At 37.4% G+C, this 23199-nt stretch overlaps 1 protein-coding gene across 3 annotated transcripts in view; it reads right to left on the minus strand.

Annotated features, from left to right (window-relative positions):
* The window catches only part of KCNIP1 (potassium voltage-gated channel interacting protein 1), a 664229-nt gene that overhangs the window by 411424 nt on the left and 229606 nt on the right, over positions 1-23199 (minus strand). For 2 of the 3 annotated variants that reach the window (XM_070739456.1, XM_070739454.1), the window contains exon 1: positions 3239-3416. The exons of the other annotated variant lie outside the window; for it this stretch is intronic. In XM_070739456.1, coding sequence (XP_070595557.1) covers positions 3239-3299 — 61 coding nt within the window. In that variant the 5' untranslated portion in view covers positions 3300-3416. Of the gene's footprint in view, positions 1-3238; positions 3417-23199 lie in introns of those variants that run through there. 3 annotated transcript variants of the gene reach the window in all.

Consider the following 23199-nt stretch of genomic DNA (forward strand, 5'->3'; position numbering starts at 1 on the left):
CTAGCGAAAACAAATGCAATATTAAAAAAGCACATAAAAACCCTATCATGTTTAAAAAGCAAACAACACATACATACCCAAACATAAATATAAAAAAGGAGAGCCAGTTGTGAAAGCAGCACGAAGCTCCGCCCACCTGCCCAGATATTTCGGTTCTTTTACTCTTTGCGCGCACACAGAATGCTTTGCACATGTGCAGAGGGTAAAAGAGCCCAAATGGCAGGGTCTGGGCAGCTGGGTGGAGCCTTATGCTCCCTTCACAACCGTCTCTCTGACAACCAACAGGCACGAGTGAACCAGGACCATTTCGCCTTTGCTACACACACCTATACACACAAACTTCTGAAGGCAAATCTTAGCAAAAGCTTCTCGTATAGAGAGCAGGCTGAACAAGAAAAGTTATGTGGGGGTTTTTGTACATTGAAAACTAAAGAGATAGGAGTAAATTTTTACCATGGACAATGCCTTGTCTTTGCAACAAAACAATTTTGGGATGTTCCCACTCAAAATCTTCAAAATCTCCATGCCAGTCATCATCTATAATGGGGTGACGATTGTTCTTTCTGCACAACAGTGTTATGGCACCTACCGCATGCAGATTGTGCAGGGGATTAAGAAGAATAGTTTTGATTATAGTTTACTCTCCCAGCATTCACCATTCATGGAAAAGGGAAACCTGACATTCATTACAGTCAATCAGCTGCTAAGGTCCCCAGAGCATTTTCACTGACATAGAGAAGTGAATATATGGGGATTTATGGAATGCCATAGTTCGCTGGTGTTTCTATATTTTTGCAGCAGGAAACAAAATGAAATATTTTCTCCGCATGGGCTTCCTGAGAAACTGCAGCTACGATTTAACATTTCACCATTAGTTGTTCTCCACGGTGTAAAGTAGCAGTCTGAAAGTAGGGAATTATACTACTTCCTTGCTTAGTTCATGCAAACGGTTCTTATTGATGATTTCTAGAATCCGCTAATTGGCTTCAATTTTGTGGACAGCTGAAAGAAAAGCCCCTATTTCATTCCCATTCCATCAGTCCTACTTACATGAAGTCTTAAGAGCGACTCCTTATAATCTCCATGGAGTTCTTGCAATAAAGTGTTTGAAAGCACACAAGGGACTCTCCTTCCCTTACTTCTACTGTAACCAACAACCTCGTGTAGGGCAGCTACATGACTATTCCTATGGAAAGAAAGGTCATGCCACACGGGAGCATAGCTAGGCTGTTGCAGTTTATTTCCCAGGCAAGCATCATGGCTCAAATTTGGATAAGGACCAGAGGCAGGCCTTCCTTGTTTGCATAACATTTTGACTTTTTTAAAGTCAGGGATCAAGGAAAGATAACTTGGCCATCTTAGAAAAAATGGAAGGAAAGGGGATAAAAATCCACAGATCTGGAACCACCCCTTTTGGAGACTAGAGCAAAGTATCTATTTAGGAACTTAAAAACCAACGAACAATAGTTACACAGACTTCAGGAAAGCCCAGCATTATTTTCAGCCTTAAAACTGCATCCCCAAGAACACTGCTAAATAAAGACTTTAAAGAAAATTATTGATGATATTTGCAGCTGAAAAAGAATCACTACCCCCAGATCAAATATTCATAATGAATAAACATTAATAAAGTAATCTAGTCACCAGCCATTTCAAGCTGTTTCCTCCTTCTCCATACAACCACCTGTTGTAAAATGGTGGAAACAGGAAACTGCAAACTCAAAGTGACTCTGGATAAATTCTCTACTATTTCAGGTTAAATCAGAATGATAGCCTGCATGCAGAAAAATAAACTGTACTTCTTATTTTTAATTAGGGTCTTTAGTATCAAAGGTTAGTAAATTTATGCAAAATATTATGCATATACCAAGTAAATTTATTTCAGTAAAGCTCAGCTAAATTTTAAAGTGCTCCTATCACCTCAACAGGTTTAACATGTGGATTGAGACACTCTTATTTCTTAGCAATTGCATTCACACTAGTATCTATATAAAAAAGATATGGATATGTATAAGCCACTAATGGTAAATCCTGGTGACTTCAATGGGATATAGGAAGTTGTGGAAAGGATGGCAGCCAAAATCTCAAAAAAGATTTCTGACTGGCGGAAATTTGACTTTTTAAGTCATCATACTTCCACCGCACCACACTTATTTATTCCATCAATCCACAATGAGTGTGGGTCTACAAACTGGTTCTCCCATTGCTGCCATTATTGAACTGATGTTATTTCATAAAAAGAAACCTTACTTTTAAAAAGCTACACACAACTCTATGGTCCTGTCTGTGGATCATTTGCATTTTAAGCTGTTTCTAGAGCCAGTTTGAGAGAACCGAACACATAAAGTTTAATTAGAAAACAAAACAAAATTAAATCCACTGCCATCTTGTACAACTTGTTTTCTTTCATCTTTCTCCTTAGTGAGCCTCCAACTTTAGACTCCCCAATTCTCTTCAACTCTTGGGTTAATACCACTAAGGAAACAGGTTTTAAAAAGCCACCCTCTCCTAAACAGTGCAGACCTAACAGAATATTAGCATGCTATATACAAATCTTGCCAATTTCAGGATTTGAAAAAGGATTGGGGTGTGAGAGAGCTTAAAATCCTCTCTCACTTCCGCTCCTCAGCAAATCTATCACTCCTTCTACCCCTCCCTCTCCAAAAAGGCAAACATTTGACATCCACAGCAGTATTTTTACACATCTTTTTCAAAAGTAATGTCTCATTCTTCCCCCCCCCCTAAGTAATCCTCAAAGGCAGATGGTAAATGCTTTCCCCCCCTTTTCCTATCTGGATGCTACCCCTTAGAAACCACACAGCATGGGACTCAGAGTAAATAGGTTTCTCCTGCAACTGCTCTGCACAGCTGGCTACCTTTCTAGTTCTCCGCCTTACACATGTTTGTATGCTGGCTTTACAACATTGTCGGCACACCTTCCCTCTTCCGAAACAACCACAACGATGACCCCAATGAAACTACTCCTTTCTTCCTTCTGCAGCTCCTAACACAGAAACAGGCATATATATATACACACAGAGAGAGAGAAAGAGAGAGAGAGAGAGAGACGCATGCTAGCTAGCATCGTTTACTGCAAATTTCCTCCAAACGATCGGCGTTCACTGTGTTAGTTGCAAGTGGCACATGCTTTGGTCTTTTTTTTTTTAATTGCCTCGGTTTCTAAAGGAACCCCCACTAATAACACCTGAGGGAAAGAAGGAGGGGGAACAGTCCTTACCTCTCGAGGGTCTTCTTTGTTTGCCTTGCAGAGAAGAGAACGTGCCCACTACAGCACCCATTGCAACTGCTACTTGGGTGAGGGGCTATATTTTTTGTTCCTCCCCTTCAGTGAGCAAGACAAAAAAAAAATCAGTTTGGAATATCTACTAGAAAGAGGAGGAGGAGGAGGAGGAGGAGTGGTGGTGGTGGCAAAAGCAAAGTACTGCAGCTCAACGTTCAGCAGGCATTAAGCTTTTAGATTCTCCCCCCCCCCCCCTTTCAGTCAACACACATGCACTGACTCACAGCCGGCTGCACTCTTATTATTCAAAACAGCTCGCCATCAAAATTTAAATGCTAGGTAGATTCCCTCAGACCAGTGCTGGCAGCAGATGCATCAAAATATTTACTGGAGCAGAGCCACACAAACACACAGGCTAATTCATCCGCTTGTTCCTTTACGGCTGCAGCCAGAAGCTTGTAGATCTATAGAGAAAGCATTGATACATCTTTTTGCATTCTAGATTAAGCTACCTCTTGGGATGGCTAGGCGAAGGTCTCCAGGGATGCCAGGCTGGGGAGCAATAATCAGTGAGTGAATGAATGAAGGACAACTTACTGAATGAAAAATAAGAGAGAAGCAGATGTCAAAGTTGTGGTTCTGCATAAATTTCCTTCCTGGTAATTATACAGGGCAGGGGTGGAGTATGAGCAAGAAATAATACTGTCTTAACATTTTATAAATCCAAGACATAAGACAACTTATTTAAATCAGAATACAAACATTAATAAACCTCATCATGGCTGTAGTCCATCCAATTTGCTTCTTTGGTGTACCAGAGATATCTCCATTGCAAGTGCATTTTGACAATTAATTCAAGGTGTGCAAAATTGAATGCAAATGATACAGAATGGAAATTCTAGTAGTATAAAATGGACAAATTTCATGAAAGATTATCCTTATTTTGATATCCATTCTTTTGATTATTCACATTTGAAATGCAACCTCCATCTTTCTTGTCAGTCATTCACCATCATTCTTCATCTGGATTATGTCCATGATTTTAAAGGAAAGTAGATTAGACTGGCAGAGTCAATTGCTGCCTAACACAACTTATGTTGATTATTTGACAATAAAAATTTAAAAATGGAGACATGCCAAGGAAAATTCAGGGTCCAAGTAGTGAAGTTGATTTGAACTTCACATAATTATTACATTTTATCTTGAGGAACAGGCCCATGCTTGTGTACAAAGATTCTCTGAATTACCAGTATTTAAGAAAGCAGATTCTAGATTTGAACTCTGATGCCCAAGAAGAGAGAGCTAAAGAGTTTACAATAAGTGGGGGAGGGGTAAAAGGTTTTTTGTTAAAGCACCTGGCTTAATTTCTCATTCTTTTGCATCTGCTGATACTTGGCTCAATAATGAGGTATATTGGAAATTCAAAAATTGGCTCACTGTTTTATGTCATCTTGATTGACTCTAATAATGGTACTATTGTGGAGTTTTTTCCCTCATGGACCAAAATGGCTATAATTATTATTAAAATAGAGTTCAGCATAGTTAATATGCTTCGGGTGATTCTTCCTACTACTAAAAGATAGGCCAAATTAATGCTTAAACACAGAATTTATGACTAAGATCTGTCCACCCACCCTCAAATTATATTTGGGTTTTACATGGTTTTGGGATTTCCTAGTGCTCTTTATTTTAAATTTACATAATGTGTCTAAAATAATGAAATATGCCTAAAATTATCATATATTAATATACCTAAAATTCAATAGAATTCAAATAACACAATAGTATACAAAATATCTGAAGGCAGAGCAAATGGAAATCCATTTGAGAAATCCACAAATCCATAAGGTGTGGGGGAAATCCATGATTAAATTGTGGGGAAGATGTTGGCCCATGAATGTTGATTTTATTCAAGTAGATCAGGGCTGTCAAAGTTGCGGCCCATGGGCTGGATTTTTCACGTGCTGGCCATGCTGACATGTGGTTTAGTGAAGGGGGAAAAAGTCCTGCTATGTCATGTGATAATGTAATTAATAATACAATATTATGCACCTGCAATCTAAAAGTTTGTTCTCCAGAATCTAACATGGTATTTCTCTAGATGCCAAATATTACGCTGGGTAAAACACTGGTGGGGATCATATTCTGGGAGTTGAACATCTGTCCATTTGGAGGAAACCTAATTTGGGAAAGACTTATATAAAAGTAGATGGTCAAGGCACAATCAGTAGGTTTCTTATGATATTAGAGTGCTATAGAAACATTCAGGATAAAATGTCTAACCTCTGCATGGCATGATGACAGAAACCAAACTAAGACTTATTTCAACTACAGAGGAGAGTATATTCTCTGAAAGATAACAGGTATTAACACCAGACAAACAATTAGAAAACAATACCCTAATAAAGGCTCTACCAAAGAGAAAACCACATTACCACCAACACTGGCAGGGCAAACTACAGGGAGCAAACCCAACACTTAACCAGCAATGATGATGTGACCTAATCATGTAATGAAATATCTACAAGCAAACCAAGCTCAGCTCACAAAGCACTCCATAATTCATCCTTCATCTACATATATTCTCCTCTATTCTCTGAAATGTCTGTAGCCATTCCACCTAATTTGCCAGAAGCAATTTAGTATCAAATACATGTGGACAAAGCCCAATAAATAATAGTACAGTAATACAGTACAGTATTTGTCCTTGATAATATTCACTTGTAGAATTTGAATGATATATAAAATTGATAGAATAGTTTCACCTATGTGGAACAGTACATATTTCTCTCTCTCAAAAAATTCAAACTTCAGAGGCAACTGGCAATGCTAATTATAGTACAGACAACATGGATTTCACTATCTAAAATAGGATGAAGGTTTAATCTGTGATTAGTAAAGGAGTCTTGAAAGCCAAGCAAATGTTTCCAAAAATGCCAGCAGCTGAACTCCAATGGATTTTTCTCTCCTATTTCTAATGACCTGCCTTTCCTAAGGAAAAAAAAAGTGCTTCAAATTTTCTGCCACATGCTCAGGGGGATTGTATTTCAGCCTCTTTGGGGGCAAGGTAGTTTCTAATTCAATAAAGCTTCTGCTTGAGAAATGTAGAGTTGTGGACTACTAGAGAGGATCCTAGCTACTTAATAAAAGTGCATGACATGCACCACCCATTCCATATCCCACCAAAGAGAATCCGGTCAAGTATTTCTTCTATGAAAAAAGAAAAGAAGTAAGTAAGTACAGATTGTTCGCAGTTAAGCTGCCCAAAATAAGTCACCCCAGTCCCCAGAGAGGGGCGGCACATAAATCCAATTAATAAAATAAATAAATAATAAAACAACCAAAAAGGAGCAGGGTAAAATAAATGTTAAAATAGAACTAAAAGAGAGTAGAAGGGAATAACCAGAGATCACAACCATCAAAGGAATAGTGAGTGAGCTGTCTCTGGAGAGGTCAATATACATATAAAAGTTTACCTCACCAGAAATCAATAACCTGTCTTCTCTCCTGCATAAGCAGCTAATGTTGAGAGAGAACTGTCTCTTCTGAGAGTGGGATGGAGTGGAAAAAGCACAGCTCTAAATCATAATCTTAGCCCTTAAAAGTTAGTGATTAATTATTCTTACTATGCACAGGTCATGTATAACTTGCAATAGCATTTAGACTTATATATCACTTCATAGTACTTTACAGCCCTGTAAGTGGTTTACAGAGAGTAAGTATATTGCCCCCTACAATCTGGGTCCTCGGTTTACTGACCTCCAAAGGATGGAAGGCTGAGTCAACCATGAGCCTACTGAGATTCGATCTGCCAAACTGCTGGCGGCTGGTGATTAACAGATGTACCTTGCAGTACTGCACTCTAACCACCACACCACCAAGGCTCTTTAATCCATTGTGATACCTGTGCACAGCTTAACATCATGAGATGGTTAACTATATAGATGCCATCCTTAAAAAAAGGTTAGAAATCTGACTATGGGGATGACTAAATTGGGGAAGACCAAAAGAATAGGTAAAAGAGAGGAAAAAAATGTATCACGAGGGACACAAGCAGAACAGGAACATAACTATCAAACTGCCAGTTAATTCTGTAGTTTCATTCATGGCTAATACTTAGTAACAGCAATCTATATTCCCACAGCAGACAATTTTCCAGTTGAAATAGTGGTTTTAATTTTTAATTTCCTTATCATTTATTATTTTATTCTAAATTGCTTTTAGTGTGAAAGATGGAACATCAGCAGGGAGCGCATTAGTTGCCATCTGTCTCTTGTAGCTTAGGATCTATCTGCCCATAGACTCTTTTGTATTTCCCAGCACCCAAAATATAGTTGTACTGCACCAAGCTCAGTTCACAGCCTTGCCAAATTTTATCTTGATGTTTCATCCAAATCTCCACTGCTCCTTAGCTCAAGGAAGTAATTGTAACTGAGGAAGAACAGTGTAATTAGATAAATTTAGGCTCTAGACTTGATAGTCCCATGAAAGGTCTCTTCTGATGACAAGGAGTGTTAGTTCAGCTGTGTAGAATTAAAAGCAGTAGGGAAAAAAAAGAATGCCCAACCAACAAATCTCTTAATTAAAACAACAACAACAAAAAACAGATGTTGCCAAGCATCAGTCCTAATTTGATGTTGAAATCCCTATACAAATTTAGAATTTCTTATGGAGATCACAAAGTAAAGCACTTTAATTTGTACATATGTGTGTAATTATAAACTACAAAAAGTTAAAACAAGTAAAGATTTTTATTGCTTTTGCTAAACCAACACAAATGAAAGTTAAATTAGTACTGAGGCATTAATAGAAGGACTTAGTACTTAAGAGCATCAAAATAATTATTAGAAATGTCAGTAGAACACACCGAGTTGGCAAGCAAAGGATTAAATTGCAGAAATTTGCAAAATGTAATATTATGGCCATTAGTGTTTATGAAGCAGGGGGGAAGAGAAATGAGAGGAGATGAGTTGCAACAAACACAATAAGTCCACTAATCCCTAAATCGCATTATGACATTGCCTAAATATATAGAGAGAGTAGGTAGATCCTGTATAGTTACATCCTAACACCCAATTCGTTATTTCAACAAAAGCTCTGTTAGTTGCATGCACCTCTTTTTTGACCATGTGATGTTTTGAGGAGACCAAAACATTGGATGTTTTGAGATTCCATTAATCTGGTTGTTGTGAATGTGATGTGATGTGAATATCTTCTTGAAATAAATCTTGAAGAAGTTGATTATGATGTTCTGGACAGATTGTACATGGAGCATTCACAAATCTCTTGAAAATTTTCTTAGCCTGAAATATCCATCTGTAGTATAAAATACTTTATATCTATTGAATTGCTGAGGTGCTAATCTAGTATGAATGCATTTTTAAGAACAGAGATACACAGCTATTGAGAACACAATTCTTATGAACTGTTGTCCATTGGGTCACAAAATGTCAGTAGCATCTGAATGACTGAACAATTAAAAAAAATTAAATGGCTTATGCCCAGTGTTCCCTGGGAATAATTCACTTTTGTTTAGTATAACTCTCAAAGTTTCCTCTAATGGGAAGCTATTGTACCCTCTCTTTTTTTGTACATAGGCCTCTTGGCCTTTCTATAAAGCAATAAACCTGTGTTTATCACCATTCTATTTTTGCAAAGGCTTTCAGAGGTGATCTAATTGAAATCACACTTTGTTTATTCAGATACTGTACTTTGTATCTGCTGACAGCTATAAGATGCATAATTGTATCTTTTAAAACAATGAGGATGACTGGAACCTATTGCAATACATCTCCAGGTCTTGTGGTGTGGGTTGTTTGCTATTGCCTTCTTCCTAGGTTGAGAGAGGGACTGGCTCAAGATCACCCAGCTGGCTTCGTTTCCAAGGTGGAACTAGAACTCACAATGTCTTGGTTTCTAGCCTGATGCTTTATATAAACTAAATGTATATTAATGAGATATAATTTATAGATCTATGTATGTTTACTTGGCAATCCAGGCAACTCTACTAAGTGGGAATTAATTATAGAGAAATATATTTAAGACTGTGAACTCATTTAATGGCAACTAAAGCTGCCAAAAATTTATATATCCTTATATCAGTGTAGCAGTGCAGAGACATACTGTGCACTGCAGGGATCCTGCTGCACACCTATTTCTTTGTACCATTCTAATGGAACATCATGGCATCTTTACTTTGTATTTAGTATAGCTACTTGTACTTTGTTTGCTTCAGTGGAATCTAGGTGGCTTAAAACAATTTTTTTTAGTTATTAAACCAATATCCCTTTTCCTTAATCTTTCTCAGATTTTTCATTTTCCATATGTGGTCCCAAATTTAACAATCCAGTGTATTGATGGCATTCATGGGACAATCTCCATAATTCAGATACGTTCTTTTTTCCATAAAAAATATAAATTACTGACTTTAATTAGTGTTTTTTAAATTATTAGATTTGTTTTTTACATTGTTCTTGTTATTGTTGTGAGCTGCCCCGAGTCTACGGAGAGGGGTGGCATACAAATCTAATAAATAAATAAATAATAATAATAAATAATTCAGATTTAGACAACATCTTGCTGAATAATATGAATTTACCCTTACACACACTAGGCAAAAAGGCACACAGCATAGACTGGATGCATTTAAATTTTACACTGCTGCCATTGATGACTTATAATGATCTTCATTAATTTATGCTGTTAATACTGTAACCATTGTGTGAGTAGCAGATATCTGACAATGGGTGTAACAATTATTCTATCTCTATTCTATTCTATTCTATTGGAGGAATAATCCTCCAATTGAAGAGTATTAGCAAGATCATCACTATCATATATTAAATCAGAAATTCAGAGACTTATTGTCTGGGTTTGAGCCTGATTTGGTTCTTGTTTATCTATAAAAAATGAAAATGAGTATGTGTTTGTCCTCTCCAATAGTCTAATTCTAATTAATTCAAGAAAATTGATCTTTTGTTGTGAGTTGGAAAATAAACTTTACAAAGCTTTCTAGATCTGCAGTGCCATCAAAGTCAGTGAGGTCTAGAGTTATCAAGAAAGGTTCAAATATTACAAAATCTACTCTGGGCCACCATTAAATTCAATAATAGTAATAGTAACAGTAATAGTAATAGTAATAGTATGACAATGATCCCAAGCATACCACCAGTGCAACGAAGGAGTGGCTTTGTAAGAAGCATGTCAAGGTCCTGGAGTGGCCTAGCCAATCTCCAGATCTCAACCCTCTGGAAAAACTTTGGAGGTAGTTGAAAGTCTGTGTCGCCCAACGACACCCCCAAAACATCACTGCTCTAGAGGAAATCTGCATACAAGCAACAGTGTGTGGCAACCTTGTGAAGACTTACAGGAAATGTTTGACCTCTGTCATTGCCGACAAAGGTTATATAACAAAGTATTGAGATGAACTTTTGTTATTGACCAAATACACTTATTTTCCACCTTAATTTGCAAATAAATTCATTAAAAATCAAACAATTTTATTTTCTGGATGTGTTTTCTCATGTTGTCTCTCATGGTTGAGATCTACCTATGATGTCAATTTTAGGTCTCTCTCATCTTTTTAAGTGGGAGAACTTGCACAATTGGTGTCTGACTAAATACTTTCCCCCCCACTGTATGCAGTTGGCAAATGTAATTTTTAGCTACATAAGACTGCTCGCATCTGTGACTGTAGAGTAGGTTTACTATGAAGCACCATGACTATAAAAAGGTATACCCCAAAGATAAGACTGACTCTTACAGGTTTTCACTTCACCTGGCTCTGATTACATGATAACTGAAAGATTAAAAATCACTTTGCAGAGACATCATTTTCGAGTTCTAATGGCAAGCAGGCAATAAAAGACTACATCAACCAGTAAAAGTGCCATTTTCACTCAGTTGTAACCCTGGAGCAAGCTACTAGAGCATCGATACATCTACTCATTTATTTCTGAATACTCGCTTTCTTTTGCTATACCGCATGGCTCGCTATTTCCATTTTGTAAAGGGAATGCTTAAAGAACAGTGCTTAAATTACTTGTTCGAGACAACATGAGCTGTGGAAAACAACAATGAATGTGAATTATTAAATAAATGTGGAGTCTGTATAGCCACACCAAGCAATCTTTATCTCAACATTATTTGCACTTCCATAACAATCCAAAAGGTGGAAATATTTCGGTGGTATTTCAGCCATCAAGCCAGGAAATTAAGTGGTGGTGAATACTTAGATTGCCCAATTAAAACTACATGCAGAACACAAAAAGGAGGTAAAGTAAACCCACAAATGTCAAGTTAGTTAAGAGCTAATTTCATCTCCTGCTTCAATTCAGAACCAGTAACACTAGCCAGAAAGGCAATTTGTACCTCAGGTAGAGCTGATGGGACTAAAGAGAGGGAGAGAGAGAGGGAGAGGGAGAGGGAGAGAGAGAGAGAGAGAGAGAGAGAGAGAGAGAGAGAGAGAGAGAGAGAGAGCTGTGTTTCCCAGATTGTTTGCCTGCATCTCCTAGCATCTTAAGTACTCGGATCAGAAGTGCCAGCTGGTAAATCACATCACCGAACAGCTCTGCACCTCTTTGTAAGTACGGTGGTCATTCTACAGACTACATTCTACAGGAGGGGATCACTTTATTCTTCAGGGCACCAGAGGGCCGGACGAGGAAAAACGGCTGGAAGCTGACCAAGGAGAGATTCAACATGGAGATAAGGAGGAACTTCCTGACGGTCAGAGCGATCAACCAATGGAACAACCTACCAGCGGACGTTGTGAACTCCAACACTCTGGACATTTTTAAGAGAAGATTGAACTGCCACTTGACTGGTGTACTATAGGGTTCCTGCTTGGGCAGGGGGTTGAACTTGATGGCCATCATGGTCCCTTTCAACTCTAACAATAAATAAATAAATACATAAATACATTTGCTTCCAAAGAGCTTTCCACTGTTTGCCACAGATTTGTGGTCTGAAGCATAAGTCCCCTCCTCTTACCAATTTTTTAAAAAATGTGCATTGTGAAAAGAAGCAAACCCAAACATCATGCTACTTACAAACTATTTTAAGAGTTTTTTAAAATGTGAAAAAGTGATAATGTCATTGCAAGTAAGGAGTTAAAAAAACACAGGTTTCTTTTGTGTATTGGCTTATTTAAATTGATATTAGAATCAGAGAATTAAAAAAGGACTATGGAAATCATCCAGAGGGGGCCTCAATTAAATGATGAACCTGCAATGCCCAAGGCAAAACCAACTTTCTTGACAGATAGCTTTCTAGTTTATGATGAAGCCTTTCAACTTCTGCAGAGCCTCCTCATAGTATTTATTTGATCATCAATCACTTCTTTCTAGGAGATAGGTTTATTTCCACACCGTGTTTCTGGTTCTGCATCCTGGAACAAAGAGAATTGCTGTGTGCTGTCTTCAGCATGAGACAACTTCCTAATCTGTCAAAATGATTTTTTTTCTCCAAGCCAAGAATAACAAATCCAAAGTTCACAGATCTGCTGCAGCAAAAAGTCGTTTCTTCCTACACATCTCTCTTTCTGTCCTTTTATCCTTGCAAGGTTGGTAATTTGTGGACCCAAATTGTTGGGAACAACATGCTGACATGTTGTAAACTGCTCAGAGAGTGCTGCAAAACATTATGGGATAGTATATATGTTTAAATGCTATTGCTATGTGCCTGTAAACTTCTACAGAAATTATAAGCGCAAGTAGCCCAGTCTAATAATTTGAACATTCTGTAGGCATTTATATTGACTTACCTCCTTGCAGCAAAAAACAAACAACCAGTTTCAGTATAGTCTGATCCCTCCAACAATTTGCCTCCAGCTTTTGTTTCACTTTCATTTTAGCAGGTGGGCTTGCCAGCAACTTCAATTCAGTCAGGAGCTTATGCTAAGCAGGCTCTACTGCTCTTTGCTGCAAGGAGTTAAATTGCTGGCAGGCAGAGATTAAAAAGTGGGGGTGGAGCTGCATTCAGTGTATAAGACACACCCATGTTTTCACCTTCTTTGGGGGGTAAAAAGGTGTGTCTTATACTCAAAAATATAGTGCTGGTCTATGTAGAAAAAGCTACAATTTGGCTTTCTAGATAATCAATAGCGAAACTGGAAATAATATTCAGACAGGTACAGAATGATAATTGGTCGCCAGGAGCATTTGTCTTTGTCCCTGTTAAATTTATTCTAGAGGGCATCCTAGCAGTGGGTATTTAGATAAAACAGGAAAGCACATGCTGCTGCTGCTGCTGCCACTAACTTAATTGCTTCATGAAGCAAATATTTGAGATTCCTTGGCGCAAGGGTTGCTATATCCTGCACAGAAGGAGGGCCCCTTCAATGCAGCCTGAAATTTAAAGGGCTGGCTACCTGACTGGCATTAAGCTCCAGCAGCAAATTGGTTCTGAAAATGAGAGAGTTTATCTTCCCCTGGGTAGAGAGTATTACACTGGGATGCGTCGCAGTGATTACATAATCTGAAAAAAAGTTCAGGCATTTCTTCTATCCATTCCCACTGATGTAATCTGCATGCAATGTTACGGAGAGGAGTGTGCCCTGCTTTAACCAGGGTCTATTTCAAAGCCAAGAAAATGTTGCTGAGGAGAGGAGATTATGTAAATATCTGGACTGATCACAGCGCATCAATCCTGCCAAAGCAAATTGAGACAGAGCTATAGATCTGTAGTATCAGAAAAAGGAAACCAGAAGTAACCGTAACTGTGAATATGCTTCAGGAGATTGTTGTATAATTTTAAAGAGCCACCAATGCTAGACTCACCACAAAGATTATACAGTCTCCCTTTATCAGAATTCAATTGTATTGATGTTACTAAAGAAAAGAAAGTGTAATAAAAACTAAAAGGAGTCTTTTCAGATCAGTAATCCAACTCAATGGATCCTCGCTGTAATCTTGATACACAACAGGATATTGATTATATTCTCATGTTGCACTGAGCGATAGAATACAGAACATAGTTATCATTCAATGAAGAGACCAAATTCAATTTTTTGCTTGATTCCATCAATTCACTGACCCTGGAAATCATGATAAAGCAACACCACAATGGTAGACTTCAGACAATAAAGCTAAATATGTCACATTTTGGCTTACAAAAACACATGGATTGAAACAAAATAGCAATTTGTTTTGCCCTGTCCCATAATTCAAGGCAAATATGTCATGCCATTTATCTTTTTGTAACACTTGTCTTTTTCTTTTGTCCTTCTCCAGTTAAATCCTTCAAGACTTTTTAGTATATCAGATGAGGAAAAAAAATCCAAATCAATTTCCTGGCTCAATAACTATGCACCATATATAATTTCAAATTTATTTATCAATTTTGGCTTGTTTCTGTTCTCTAATTTAACTGCAATATGCTTTGTTCATTTTATTAATAATTTTATATTTTCAAAAATGATTGACAAAAGTTCAATTGGTTCTATTATAGTTTTGCTTCATTCTATAGTTTTGCTTCATTCTCTTGCTCCCTCTAGTGTTCAACCTTCAAGGTCCCCATGTCATATAATCCTTAAAATTGGCATTTTCTTATATGAGATTTTTTATAATTAAATCAAAGCTAAATGCTTTTTTGCATTGTTGCCCTGTATGAATGGGCAAAATGACCTCAACCACAAGGCACAATTATATATGTTAGATGATAACATACTGTATCAAAGAATATTATAATTTGTTGGTCACCAGTATGTCTCATCATCTTTAGAGTGGACAATTGATGTTACATCAGATAAATGAAATTGGATAATAATAATAATAATTATTATTATTATTTATCAGATTTGTATGCCGCCCCTCTCCAGAGACCAGGAGCGGCTCACAACAATAAAACAGTACAAATCCAATAGTTAAGGCATGTTAAAACACTTGATATAAAACACAATCGTACTACTCATACAGACCATACATAAAGCGGGAACGGCCCAGGGGAATCAATTTCACCATGCCTGATGGCAGAGGTGGGTTTTAAGAAGTTTGCGAAAGGCAAGGAGGGTGGGGGCAATCCTAATCTCTGGGGGGGAGTTGATTCCAGAGGGTCGGGGTCACCACAGAGAAGGCTCTTCCCCTGGGTCCCACCAGACGACCCGGAGAAGGCCAACTCTGTGGGACCTAACCGGTCGCTGGGATTTGTGCAGCAGAAGGCGGTCTCAGAGATATTCTGGTCCAATGCCATGAAGGGCTTTATAGGTCATAACCAACACTTTGAATTGTGACCAGAAACTGATCGGCAACCAATGCAGACTGCGGAGTGTTGATTGCTCTCGCAGCTGCATTCTTCACGATCTGAAGTTTCCGAACACTCTTCAAAGGTAGCCCCATGTACAGAGCATTACAGTAGTTGAACCTCGAGGTGATGAAGACATGAGTGACTGTGAGTGTGTTTATTGTGGATATGAAATAGACAGTTATTCCTCTCAGTTTATCATTCTGAAACCCAAATATTACAATATGTGGCAAGACTTAACAGCTTATTTGAGACTAATTATATATATTTTTCTTTCTTTACTTAAAAACAGAAATACATAAACTGGGCATAACAATTTAATATTCTTATTTGTACATTAACATTATTGAATGCCAAAATAATAATAAAGAGAGACAGTGATTATAATGTATAACAGAAGATGAAGAAATGAGACAACAAGAAGAGAGCATGAAGTGATGAAGGAATCTCCTTTGAAATTCATGGACAAGGTACATAAACCCCAAAGGTACATAATGGACATCACCATTAATAATGCAGTTGGGGTCAGGATGATAGCAATCTTTGCGAAGAAGCAGAAACGTATTCTGCTGTAGAGGGATCAAATAAAAATAGGCCAGTTATTCTGAAAACAACATGCTAAAATGAGTTGCCTACTTTTCTGGTTGGCCTAAGTGCCCCATTGATCCTGCATCCTGGAAAGAAGACTGAGATCTGATTTTGCTAATGTCCGTCCATCCATATTGCTACTTTTCCATGACAAGAAATATAAAGAATAATAAAAAATAGTAGGCATTGAGGAAATGAGAAGATCCTAGTTAGTAAATCAATTGTACTGATTTGTATGCAAACTATTGATTAGCAGTAAGTGTTTTAATGAATTTGAAACTGATCTTGATTATTGGAAGAATGCAAATATCAGGGTAATTGCTGGGGGGTGTCTAATACTGTATTAATATTGTACTGCAAAAGATAAAATACTGGACTAAGGAGATTGCCTCAGTTCTTACAAAGAGAATGTTAAAATTTCATAGAGATTAGAAATTGTGCAAACCACAACCTGAATTTGTTTGGAGTATCTGCTGCTGCATGAGTGTAATATGGAGGCAAATGAAGCTTTGTGGGTAATTTTTGCAATCTTTACTTCCATATTACTAGAATATATGTTTTTTATTTATCAAAAAATTGAAAGGTTAAAGAAGAATATAAAGAAAAATTCCATGTCATTTAAAATTTATCACAAAGAAGGTGAGTCACAAGAAATAATGGAACTGGAACTTGATATGAGCATTATTCTGATACTCAACAAATTTGAAAGTGACATGTGATTACATGTAACTATCCATGCAGCTAAATCATTAGCAAAGTGACACAATGTGGATATTCACCTTTTGGAATGATGTTCCGCAAAAGCCAAACTTTGGGAATAAAAAATTGTAGAAGCAGAGAGTGACTTGTGCACCACCATGAAAGTAGATTGTATACTCTTAGATCAGATCACCTTTCAGACAATTAAAATCAAACCAGAGCTATTCCTCCTAGGAATTGTTAGGCAAAACATTAAAAAATAATATTGGTACATTATTTTACATATCCTTTCTCAATGTAGGGCTACCAAAATTTTTACTACCACAGTATGGACGCAACTTATGCAGGATTCCCTTCATTTTCTTTCAACATCTTTCAGTGAAAATTCGGTGGTCTGGGGTAGAGCTCCATTTTTGCTACCCCACTGCATTCTCCCCCATCCAGGCAGTAGCCCACCCCTGTCCTTATTGCAGTGAGAATGCACAGTTTTGGAAGCAAGAAAAAACTCCAACTACTTTAAATCTCTTAATTAAAATTTTGGAATTCACAGAAATCTCTAAACTGACTATGGAGATCCAAAATAGGGATGGATGTGATTTCTACAGGGCCTGGGAGAAATGGTACCGTTGGTTATCCCCCCAAAAAATACTCAGTAACAATCCTATCTGCCATCAACACAACACAAAATGAAAATAACTTCATAGACTAAGCCACAAAAGGCATTTATGGAGATACCCTGAAGACAAATACCAAGCCCCACAAGTTATACCCCGTATTTTGACTATACTGTATAGACAAAATACGCACACTATTTAAGCATTATTGAAACATACTAATTTTCTACTAAATAGATTACTATGAACAAACAAAAACGAGGGGAAATACACACCTAACACACACTCAAAATCAGAGGTCGTATATTATCAAAGTGTCAGCCATATAGCTGACATACTCTCTCCCCCTTCCCTAATCACCCCCTCTTTCTAACTTCTTTACTCTACTTATCCCATTTCCTCTTTTCTTTCTCAGTTGTTGTATAACTGATATTTCTGCAATATGATGTATAATTCCCCCTTTTAAAGTAAATATTTAATAAATATTATTTTTTTACAAAAATTAAAAAGAAAGTAGATTGTATTCTGTATATAATTTGAAGAATTTAGGAACCAGGAATAATGGCCAAAGAACACACAATGCATGGCCTAAAAAGTTTTGCATGGAAGAGGAAACCATTTTGCAGTGGTTTAATTGAGGACAATACAATTCTATATCTATGTTTCTCTTCTATAATGAATGGACAAAAATGCATATGGCAGACTAAATGAACAATTCAGTTTCTTTAAGGATAGATTGCTGTCCAAAAAAGACATTGTGAAGAGGGGATACAATTTTTGTCAAAGCTAAAACCTTTTTTTTAAAAAAAACCTGAGAACTTATCTATACAGATATAATATTTTTCATTGAGAATCAAGATTGTATAAAAACATGGTTTTAAGATGTTACTATTGATTCTGTTGGAGAAAAAAACCCTCAAAAAATGCATGTCTGGTGTTGTTTTTTCACTTTTAAAAAATTAACACCAGCATGAGATACTTTTTATGGAAACACTGTATTTTTTCCTTGTTGTACTTATATTTGTTTAAAGAGCTATATTTCTTACACACAGGTGTACCTTTTATTTTTACAGAACTCAAGAGGGCTGTCCCACTTTACTTTCGATCACCAGCTTCATTGAAATCAGTCACAGGGATGTTACGTTTTCCAATGTTGTTGTGGACATCTGAAAACCACATTAACTATCACTTCTCAAGACATACACCTGAGGACATATTCTACCTGACTATAACTCATTCTCAGTTAAAACTAAATTGATACTTTTCAACATTATTTTTAATACTTGTCTTGCTTCTTTTTTCTTCACATTTCCATTCTATCTCTTGCTTAGCTCATGATTCGCATTGATTGTAAAGACTGCAGCTCCCCCCTCTTCTGTTCTAGTTTTCATATTTGTCAGCTGGCTACAGAGAATATTTTTAGCAGCAATTAAAAGGAAGTATTTTAATTTCACTGAAGCTCTTAACAATGGACATTTTACATTCTTAAGTTATCTTAGCAGCACTGTAGGAAGAAAGTGAGGAATGACTGCAGTATTGGCTGAGTTACCAAAGGGGTGGGGGGAGGAGGACAATAAAACTCAATTTGCATAACCTGATGAGGCCATATTGAAGAGGAGCTTAAAGACTTGCAAAGCTAATCTCCCTTATTTTTGTATAGATATCAACACAGGATATATTGCTTCCTTTTCCCATAACCATGGAAACTTAATAATTCAAAAGAGAAAATAAAAGGAAGATGCTGTGCTATTGTTATGTATAATATATGCTTAGTTTGATTAATGTAAACACATTGCTCATGATTCTCTCAATTCACAACAGAACATTAGTCTTTATTTGGGGAGGCTGCCTCTGTTATTTAGCTGTTTAGAACAGAGAACAGAGACTAATAAGGTTGGAAAGGACCTTTGTGGTCCTCTAGTCCGGTCCCCTTTGTCTAGGTTCAGAAACTAGTTATGGAGTTTAATATTGGAATGGGAGATCAGTAGAGAAGAGTGAGGCAATATGGAAACTGAAAGACATCTTAGAAGAAGACAACATCAATGAATTTCCATGAGATTGACATATTCATATTCAAAGTCAACTCAAAGTGACTGCCTATATCTTTTGCTAAAATATAGGGGATAGGTAAACTGAAATACATCTCAGAATATGACAACATCAATGAACTTCCACGAGAATGACATATTCATATTCAAAGTCAACTCAAAGAAGTCTTTCCCTGCATCTTTTGTTATAATATATAGGTCATGCTGAGAAAAAAGGATAGTAGTTTATATAAACATAACATAGAAGGTAATGATAAAAGTACCCAATAGGACAGTAGGACAGGGGCAGTAGGTATTTCATTCATATCCATTTTTTTATCCAACAGAACATGACCTTGCAATATAGCTTATAGTATCTGTAAATGCACTTTTTAAAGATATTGTGTGGAACCCAAGGAGATCATTGGAGGGATTGAGAGGTACTTCAAAGGGGAAACTGAATGAATCTACTGTTTCTACATGTGTATGGTAAGAAGATTTGTACTCACTAAAACTACCATACAAAATAAGATAAATTAAATGATTCTTCATGTCATTGTGACAACCCGATATTTAACATTCGTTTTGCCCAGTATAATGAATGCTTTAGCCCAAAGAGTGCAAATTTGTGTGTGTGTGTGAATCAATGATTCTTAATTTTAAAACAATTTCTCATTTTTAACTCTTTTTTAACTTTGCATTTTAACTGTGCTTTTAATCATGTCTTTATACTGTATTATTACTATGTTTATACTGTGTTGTTGTTGTTGTTGTTGTTGTTGTTGTTGTGTTTTTCAACAGCACTTAGGTGAAATGGCCTGAGTCAATTAGATGAGATGGTCAATATAGAAATTTAATCAATAAACAATACAGGACTTTTAGGCTTTTTAAGAATGAGTCATCTACCACAGCATCAAGACTTATCTGTGATGGTTATCACCAGTCAGATACCTATTTTGTAAAATGTGGAGTCTCATATACTTCATATCTGTATTATTATCTTATCAGAAAAAAGGCATTTACTTAATATCCATTCACAACATGTTGATTACAAATCATCAGTCCATGGAAAATTCATATTCTTCTAAAGTTCTTTCACCAATTTTACAGAACAGAAAAGCTATCAGTTGTTAAACAGATGTCATCATTTACAACTTGTACTAATAGACTTGAACAGCTTTTTTAAAAAGTACTACTATACTATTATTATAAACATGATACTTCGTACTTAAATTTCCAAAGGCTTAGATCTCATGCTAAGTACAGATGATGTGACAAGTATATCTATTACCTTCACAGTGTATCAGTTTTCAGTCACCAATTGCCAGGATAGAAAAGGTTCTATTTAGAGAATAGAAATTACTTTAAATGCAGTGATTATCTAAACAACATTCAATAATACACAGATTATTGCTTTGACGTAACTGAGGGTGAACATTAGCCTATTTGGTGACCAGGAATTGAATTACATTCATGGCACTTCGTTTACTTGATTTTGAAGTAATGAATATTATAAAGAATAATCAAATATAATATTCAGACTAATGGTACAATGTTCTAATGGTTTATGATTGATATAAAAAGTACAGTGATACCTCTACTTAAGAACTTAATTCATTCCGTGAACAAGTTCTTAAGTAGAAGCATTCTTAAGTAGAAGCAATTTTTCCCACAGGAATCAATGTAAAAGCAAATAATATGTGCAAACCCATTAGGAAAGAAATAAAAGCTCAGAATTTGGGTGGAAGGAGGAGGAAGAAGAGGAGGACAGTCGCTGCCAAAGGAAGAAGGTGAGGTGAGGGGAATCAAAAAAATCCAAAACTTTAAGGCTTAAAAAAAAAGAGGGACTCTGAGGCAGCGAGGAGGAGCACGAGCCTCCAATACACCTGACGCGAAGCTGTCTCCCATACACTGCCTCCCATACACTGGCTGCTGCGGCTGCTACCTGCTGCCTCTTCCTTCCTATGCTGAAGGGCTCCCTTCTCCTCTCGCTCACTCGCTTTGTAGCCGACATTTTTCCTTCACTGTGGTGACTCCTCAGCTGCCCAGAGCAAAGGGAGCGTTTCTTTTCTCTGGGCGTTGGCGGAGATTTATTTCCTGTCCAAGCGCCCAGAGAAAGGAAAATGATTCATTCTCTCTGGACTGCTAAAGCCTCCTTAAGCACCACCAAAAGGCTCCTCTGGCAGCCCAGATGTCCAGGATTAAAGGGGGAATGGCAGGAAACTGTTCTGGATTCTGGTAGAACTTTAGGTATTAAAAATAACTCTTACTAAATGCAGTATTTCATAAACAAAGACACTTCATCTTTATTCTCTTCACTTCCATATTCAAAATGCAGTTCATACTAGCACATTCCTTTTCTCACATTATCTCTCTTAATTACATTCCACATGCATTCCTCCCAGCCTTCTCCGTCTACCAAGATTTATGTACTCACAGTATGATTCAAAACAGCAGAAATGACTGTAAAATAACACAGAATGAACTTGCTCGCTCGGGGAGCTGAATGAAAACACCTTTCATTTTAGCACTACAACATTGAAACTCCACCCTTCTCCCCACTGGCCCCCTGACGTACCAAATACATCAATCCAGTATTTAACCCATTCCTCCCCTTAATATCTTCTTCCAAACACCCGTTCCTTATGTTTTTGGACCCTTCTGAATTTAGGATTGACCCAGCAAATGTCTGTTTCTTCCTCACTAGATTCTGGACTCATAGCAACATCCTGTGGCTGGCCTTCCACCTGTTCTACTACCTGTAACCTAGGGACTACCACTAATTCATAAACACTATCTGTATCAGAGTCCTCAAGTTCTTCATCATCCTCCAACTGACCAGGAGTATGTACAACAGAAAACTAGCCAGGCCTTCGTGCCACTCTCAAATTTCCTGGGAATTTTTTCTGGGCTCGGGTTCTTAAGTAGAAAATGTTTCTTAAATAGAGGCAAAAATTTTTTGAACACCCGGTTCTTATCTAGAAAAGTTCTTAAGTAGAGGTGTTCGTAAGTAGAGGTACTACTGTACTTGCAAACGTAATACAACATACAGTGGAACCCCGACATAAGAGCTGCTCTACTTAAGAGCAACTCGAGATAAGAGCTGGGAGGGGAGAGATATTTTTGTTCTACTTACAAGCCCAAATTCGAGATACAAGCGCCAAGGAGCTGTCTCCTGAAGCCAAACGCTAACTTCCGCGTTCGGCTTCAGGAGACAGCTGCGAAGCAGCGCGCGTGTTTTAAAAGGTTGCAGCCGGCCTGGGGGGTTCGGGGGGTGCTTGCAGCTTTCTTTCTTGCTCTTTTTCTTTCTCTCTTTTACCTTCCCTTCCTCTGTTTCTTCTTTTCTTTCTCCTTCCCACCTTCTTCCCTCCCTCCCTCCCTTCACTCATTCCTCTCTTACTCTCCCCTTTCATAAGTTTCCTTGCTTCCTTCCTCTGTTCCTGTCCCTTCCCCCTTTCTTTCTTTCTTGCTCTTTTTCTTTCTCTCTTTTACCTTCCCTTCCTCTATTTCTTCTTTTCTTTCTCCTTCCCACCTTCTTCCCTCCCTCCCTCCCTTCACTCATTCCTCTCTTACTCTCCCCTTTCATAAGTTTCCTTGCTTCCTTCCTCTGTTCCTGTCCCTTCCCTCTTTCCTTCCTTCCTTCCCACCCTCCGTCCATTCATTCACCCATTCCTCTCTTGATCGCTTAAAGCCGGTCCCTGGTGCAAAAAGGGTTGGGGACCTCTGTCCTACAGGATTGGGTGGCAGAGAAGTTGAACATATGTAAATTTAAAAGTTTAAGAAAGTTTAC

Source organism: Erythrolamprus reginae, chromosome 2 (genome assembly GCF_031021105.1).
Source record: "Erythrolamprus reginae isolate rEryReg1 chromosome 2, rEryReg1.hap1, whole genome shotgun sequence".
Classification (NCBI taxonomy): domain Eukaryota; kingdom Metazoa; phylum Chordata; class Lepidosauria; order Squamata; family Dipsadidae; genus Erythrolamprus; species Erythrolamprus reginae.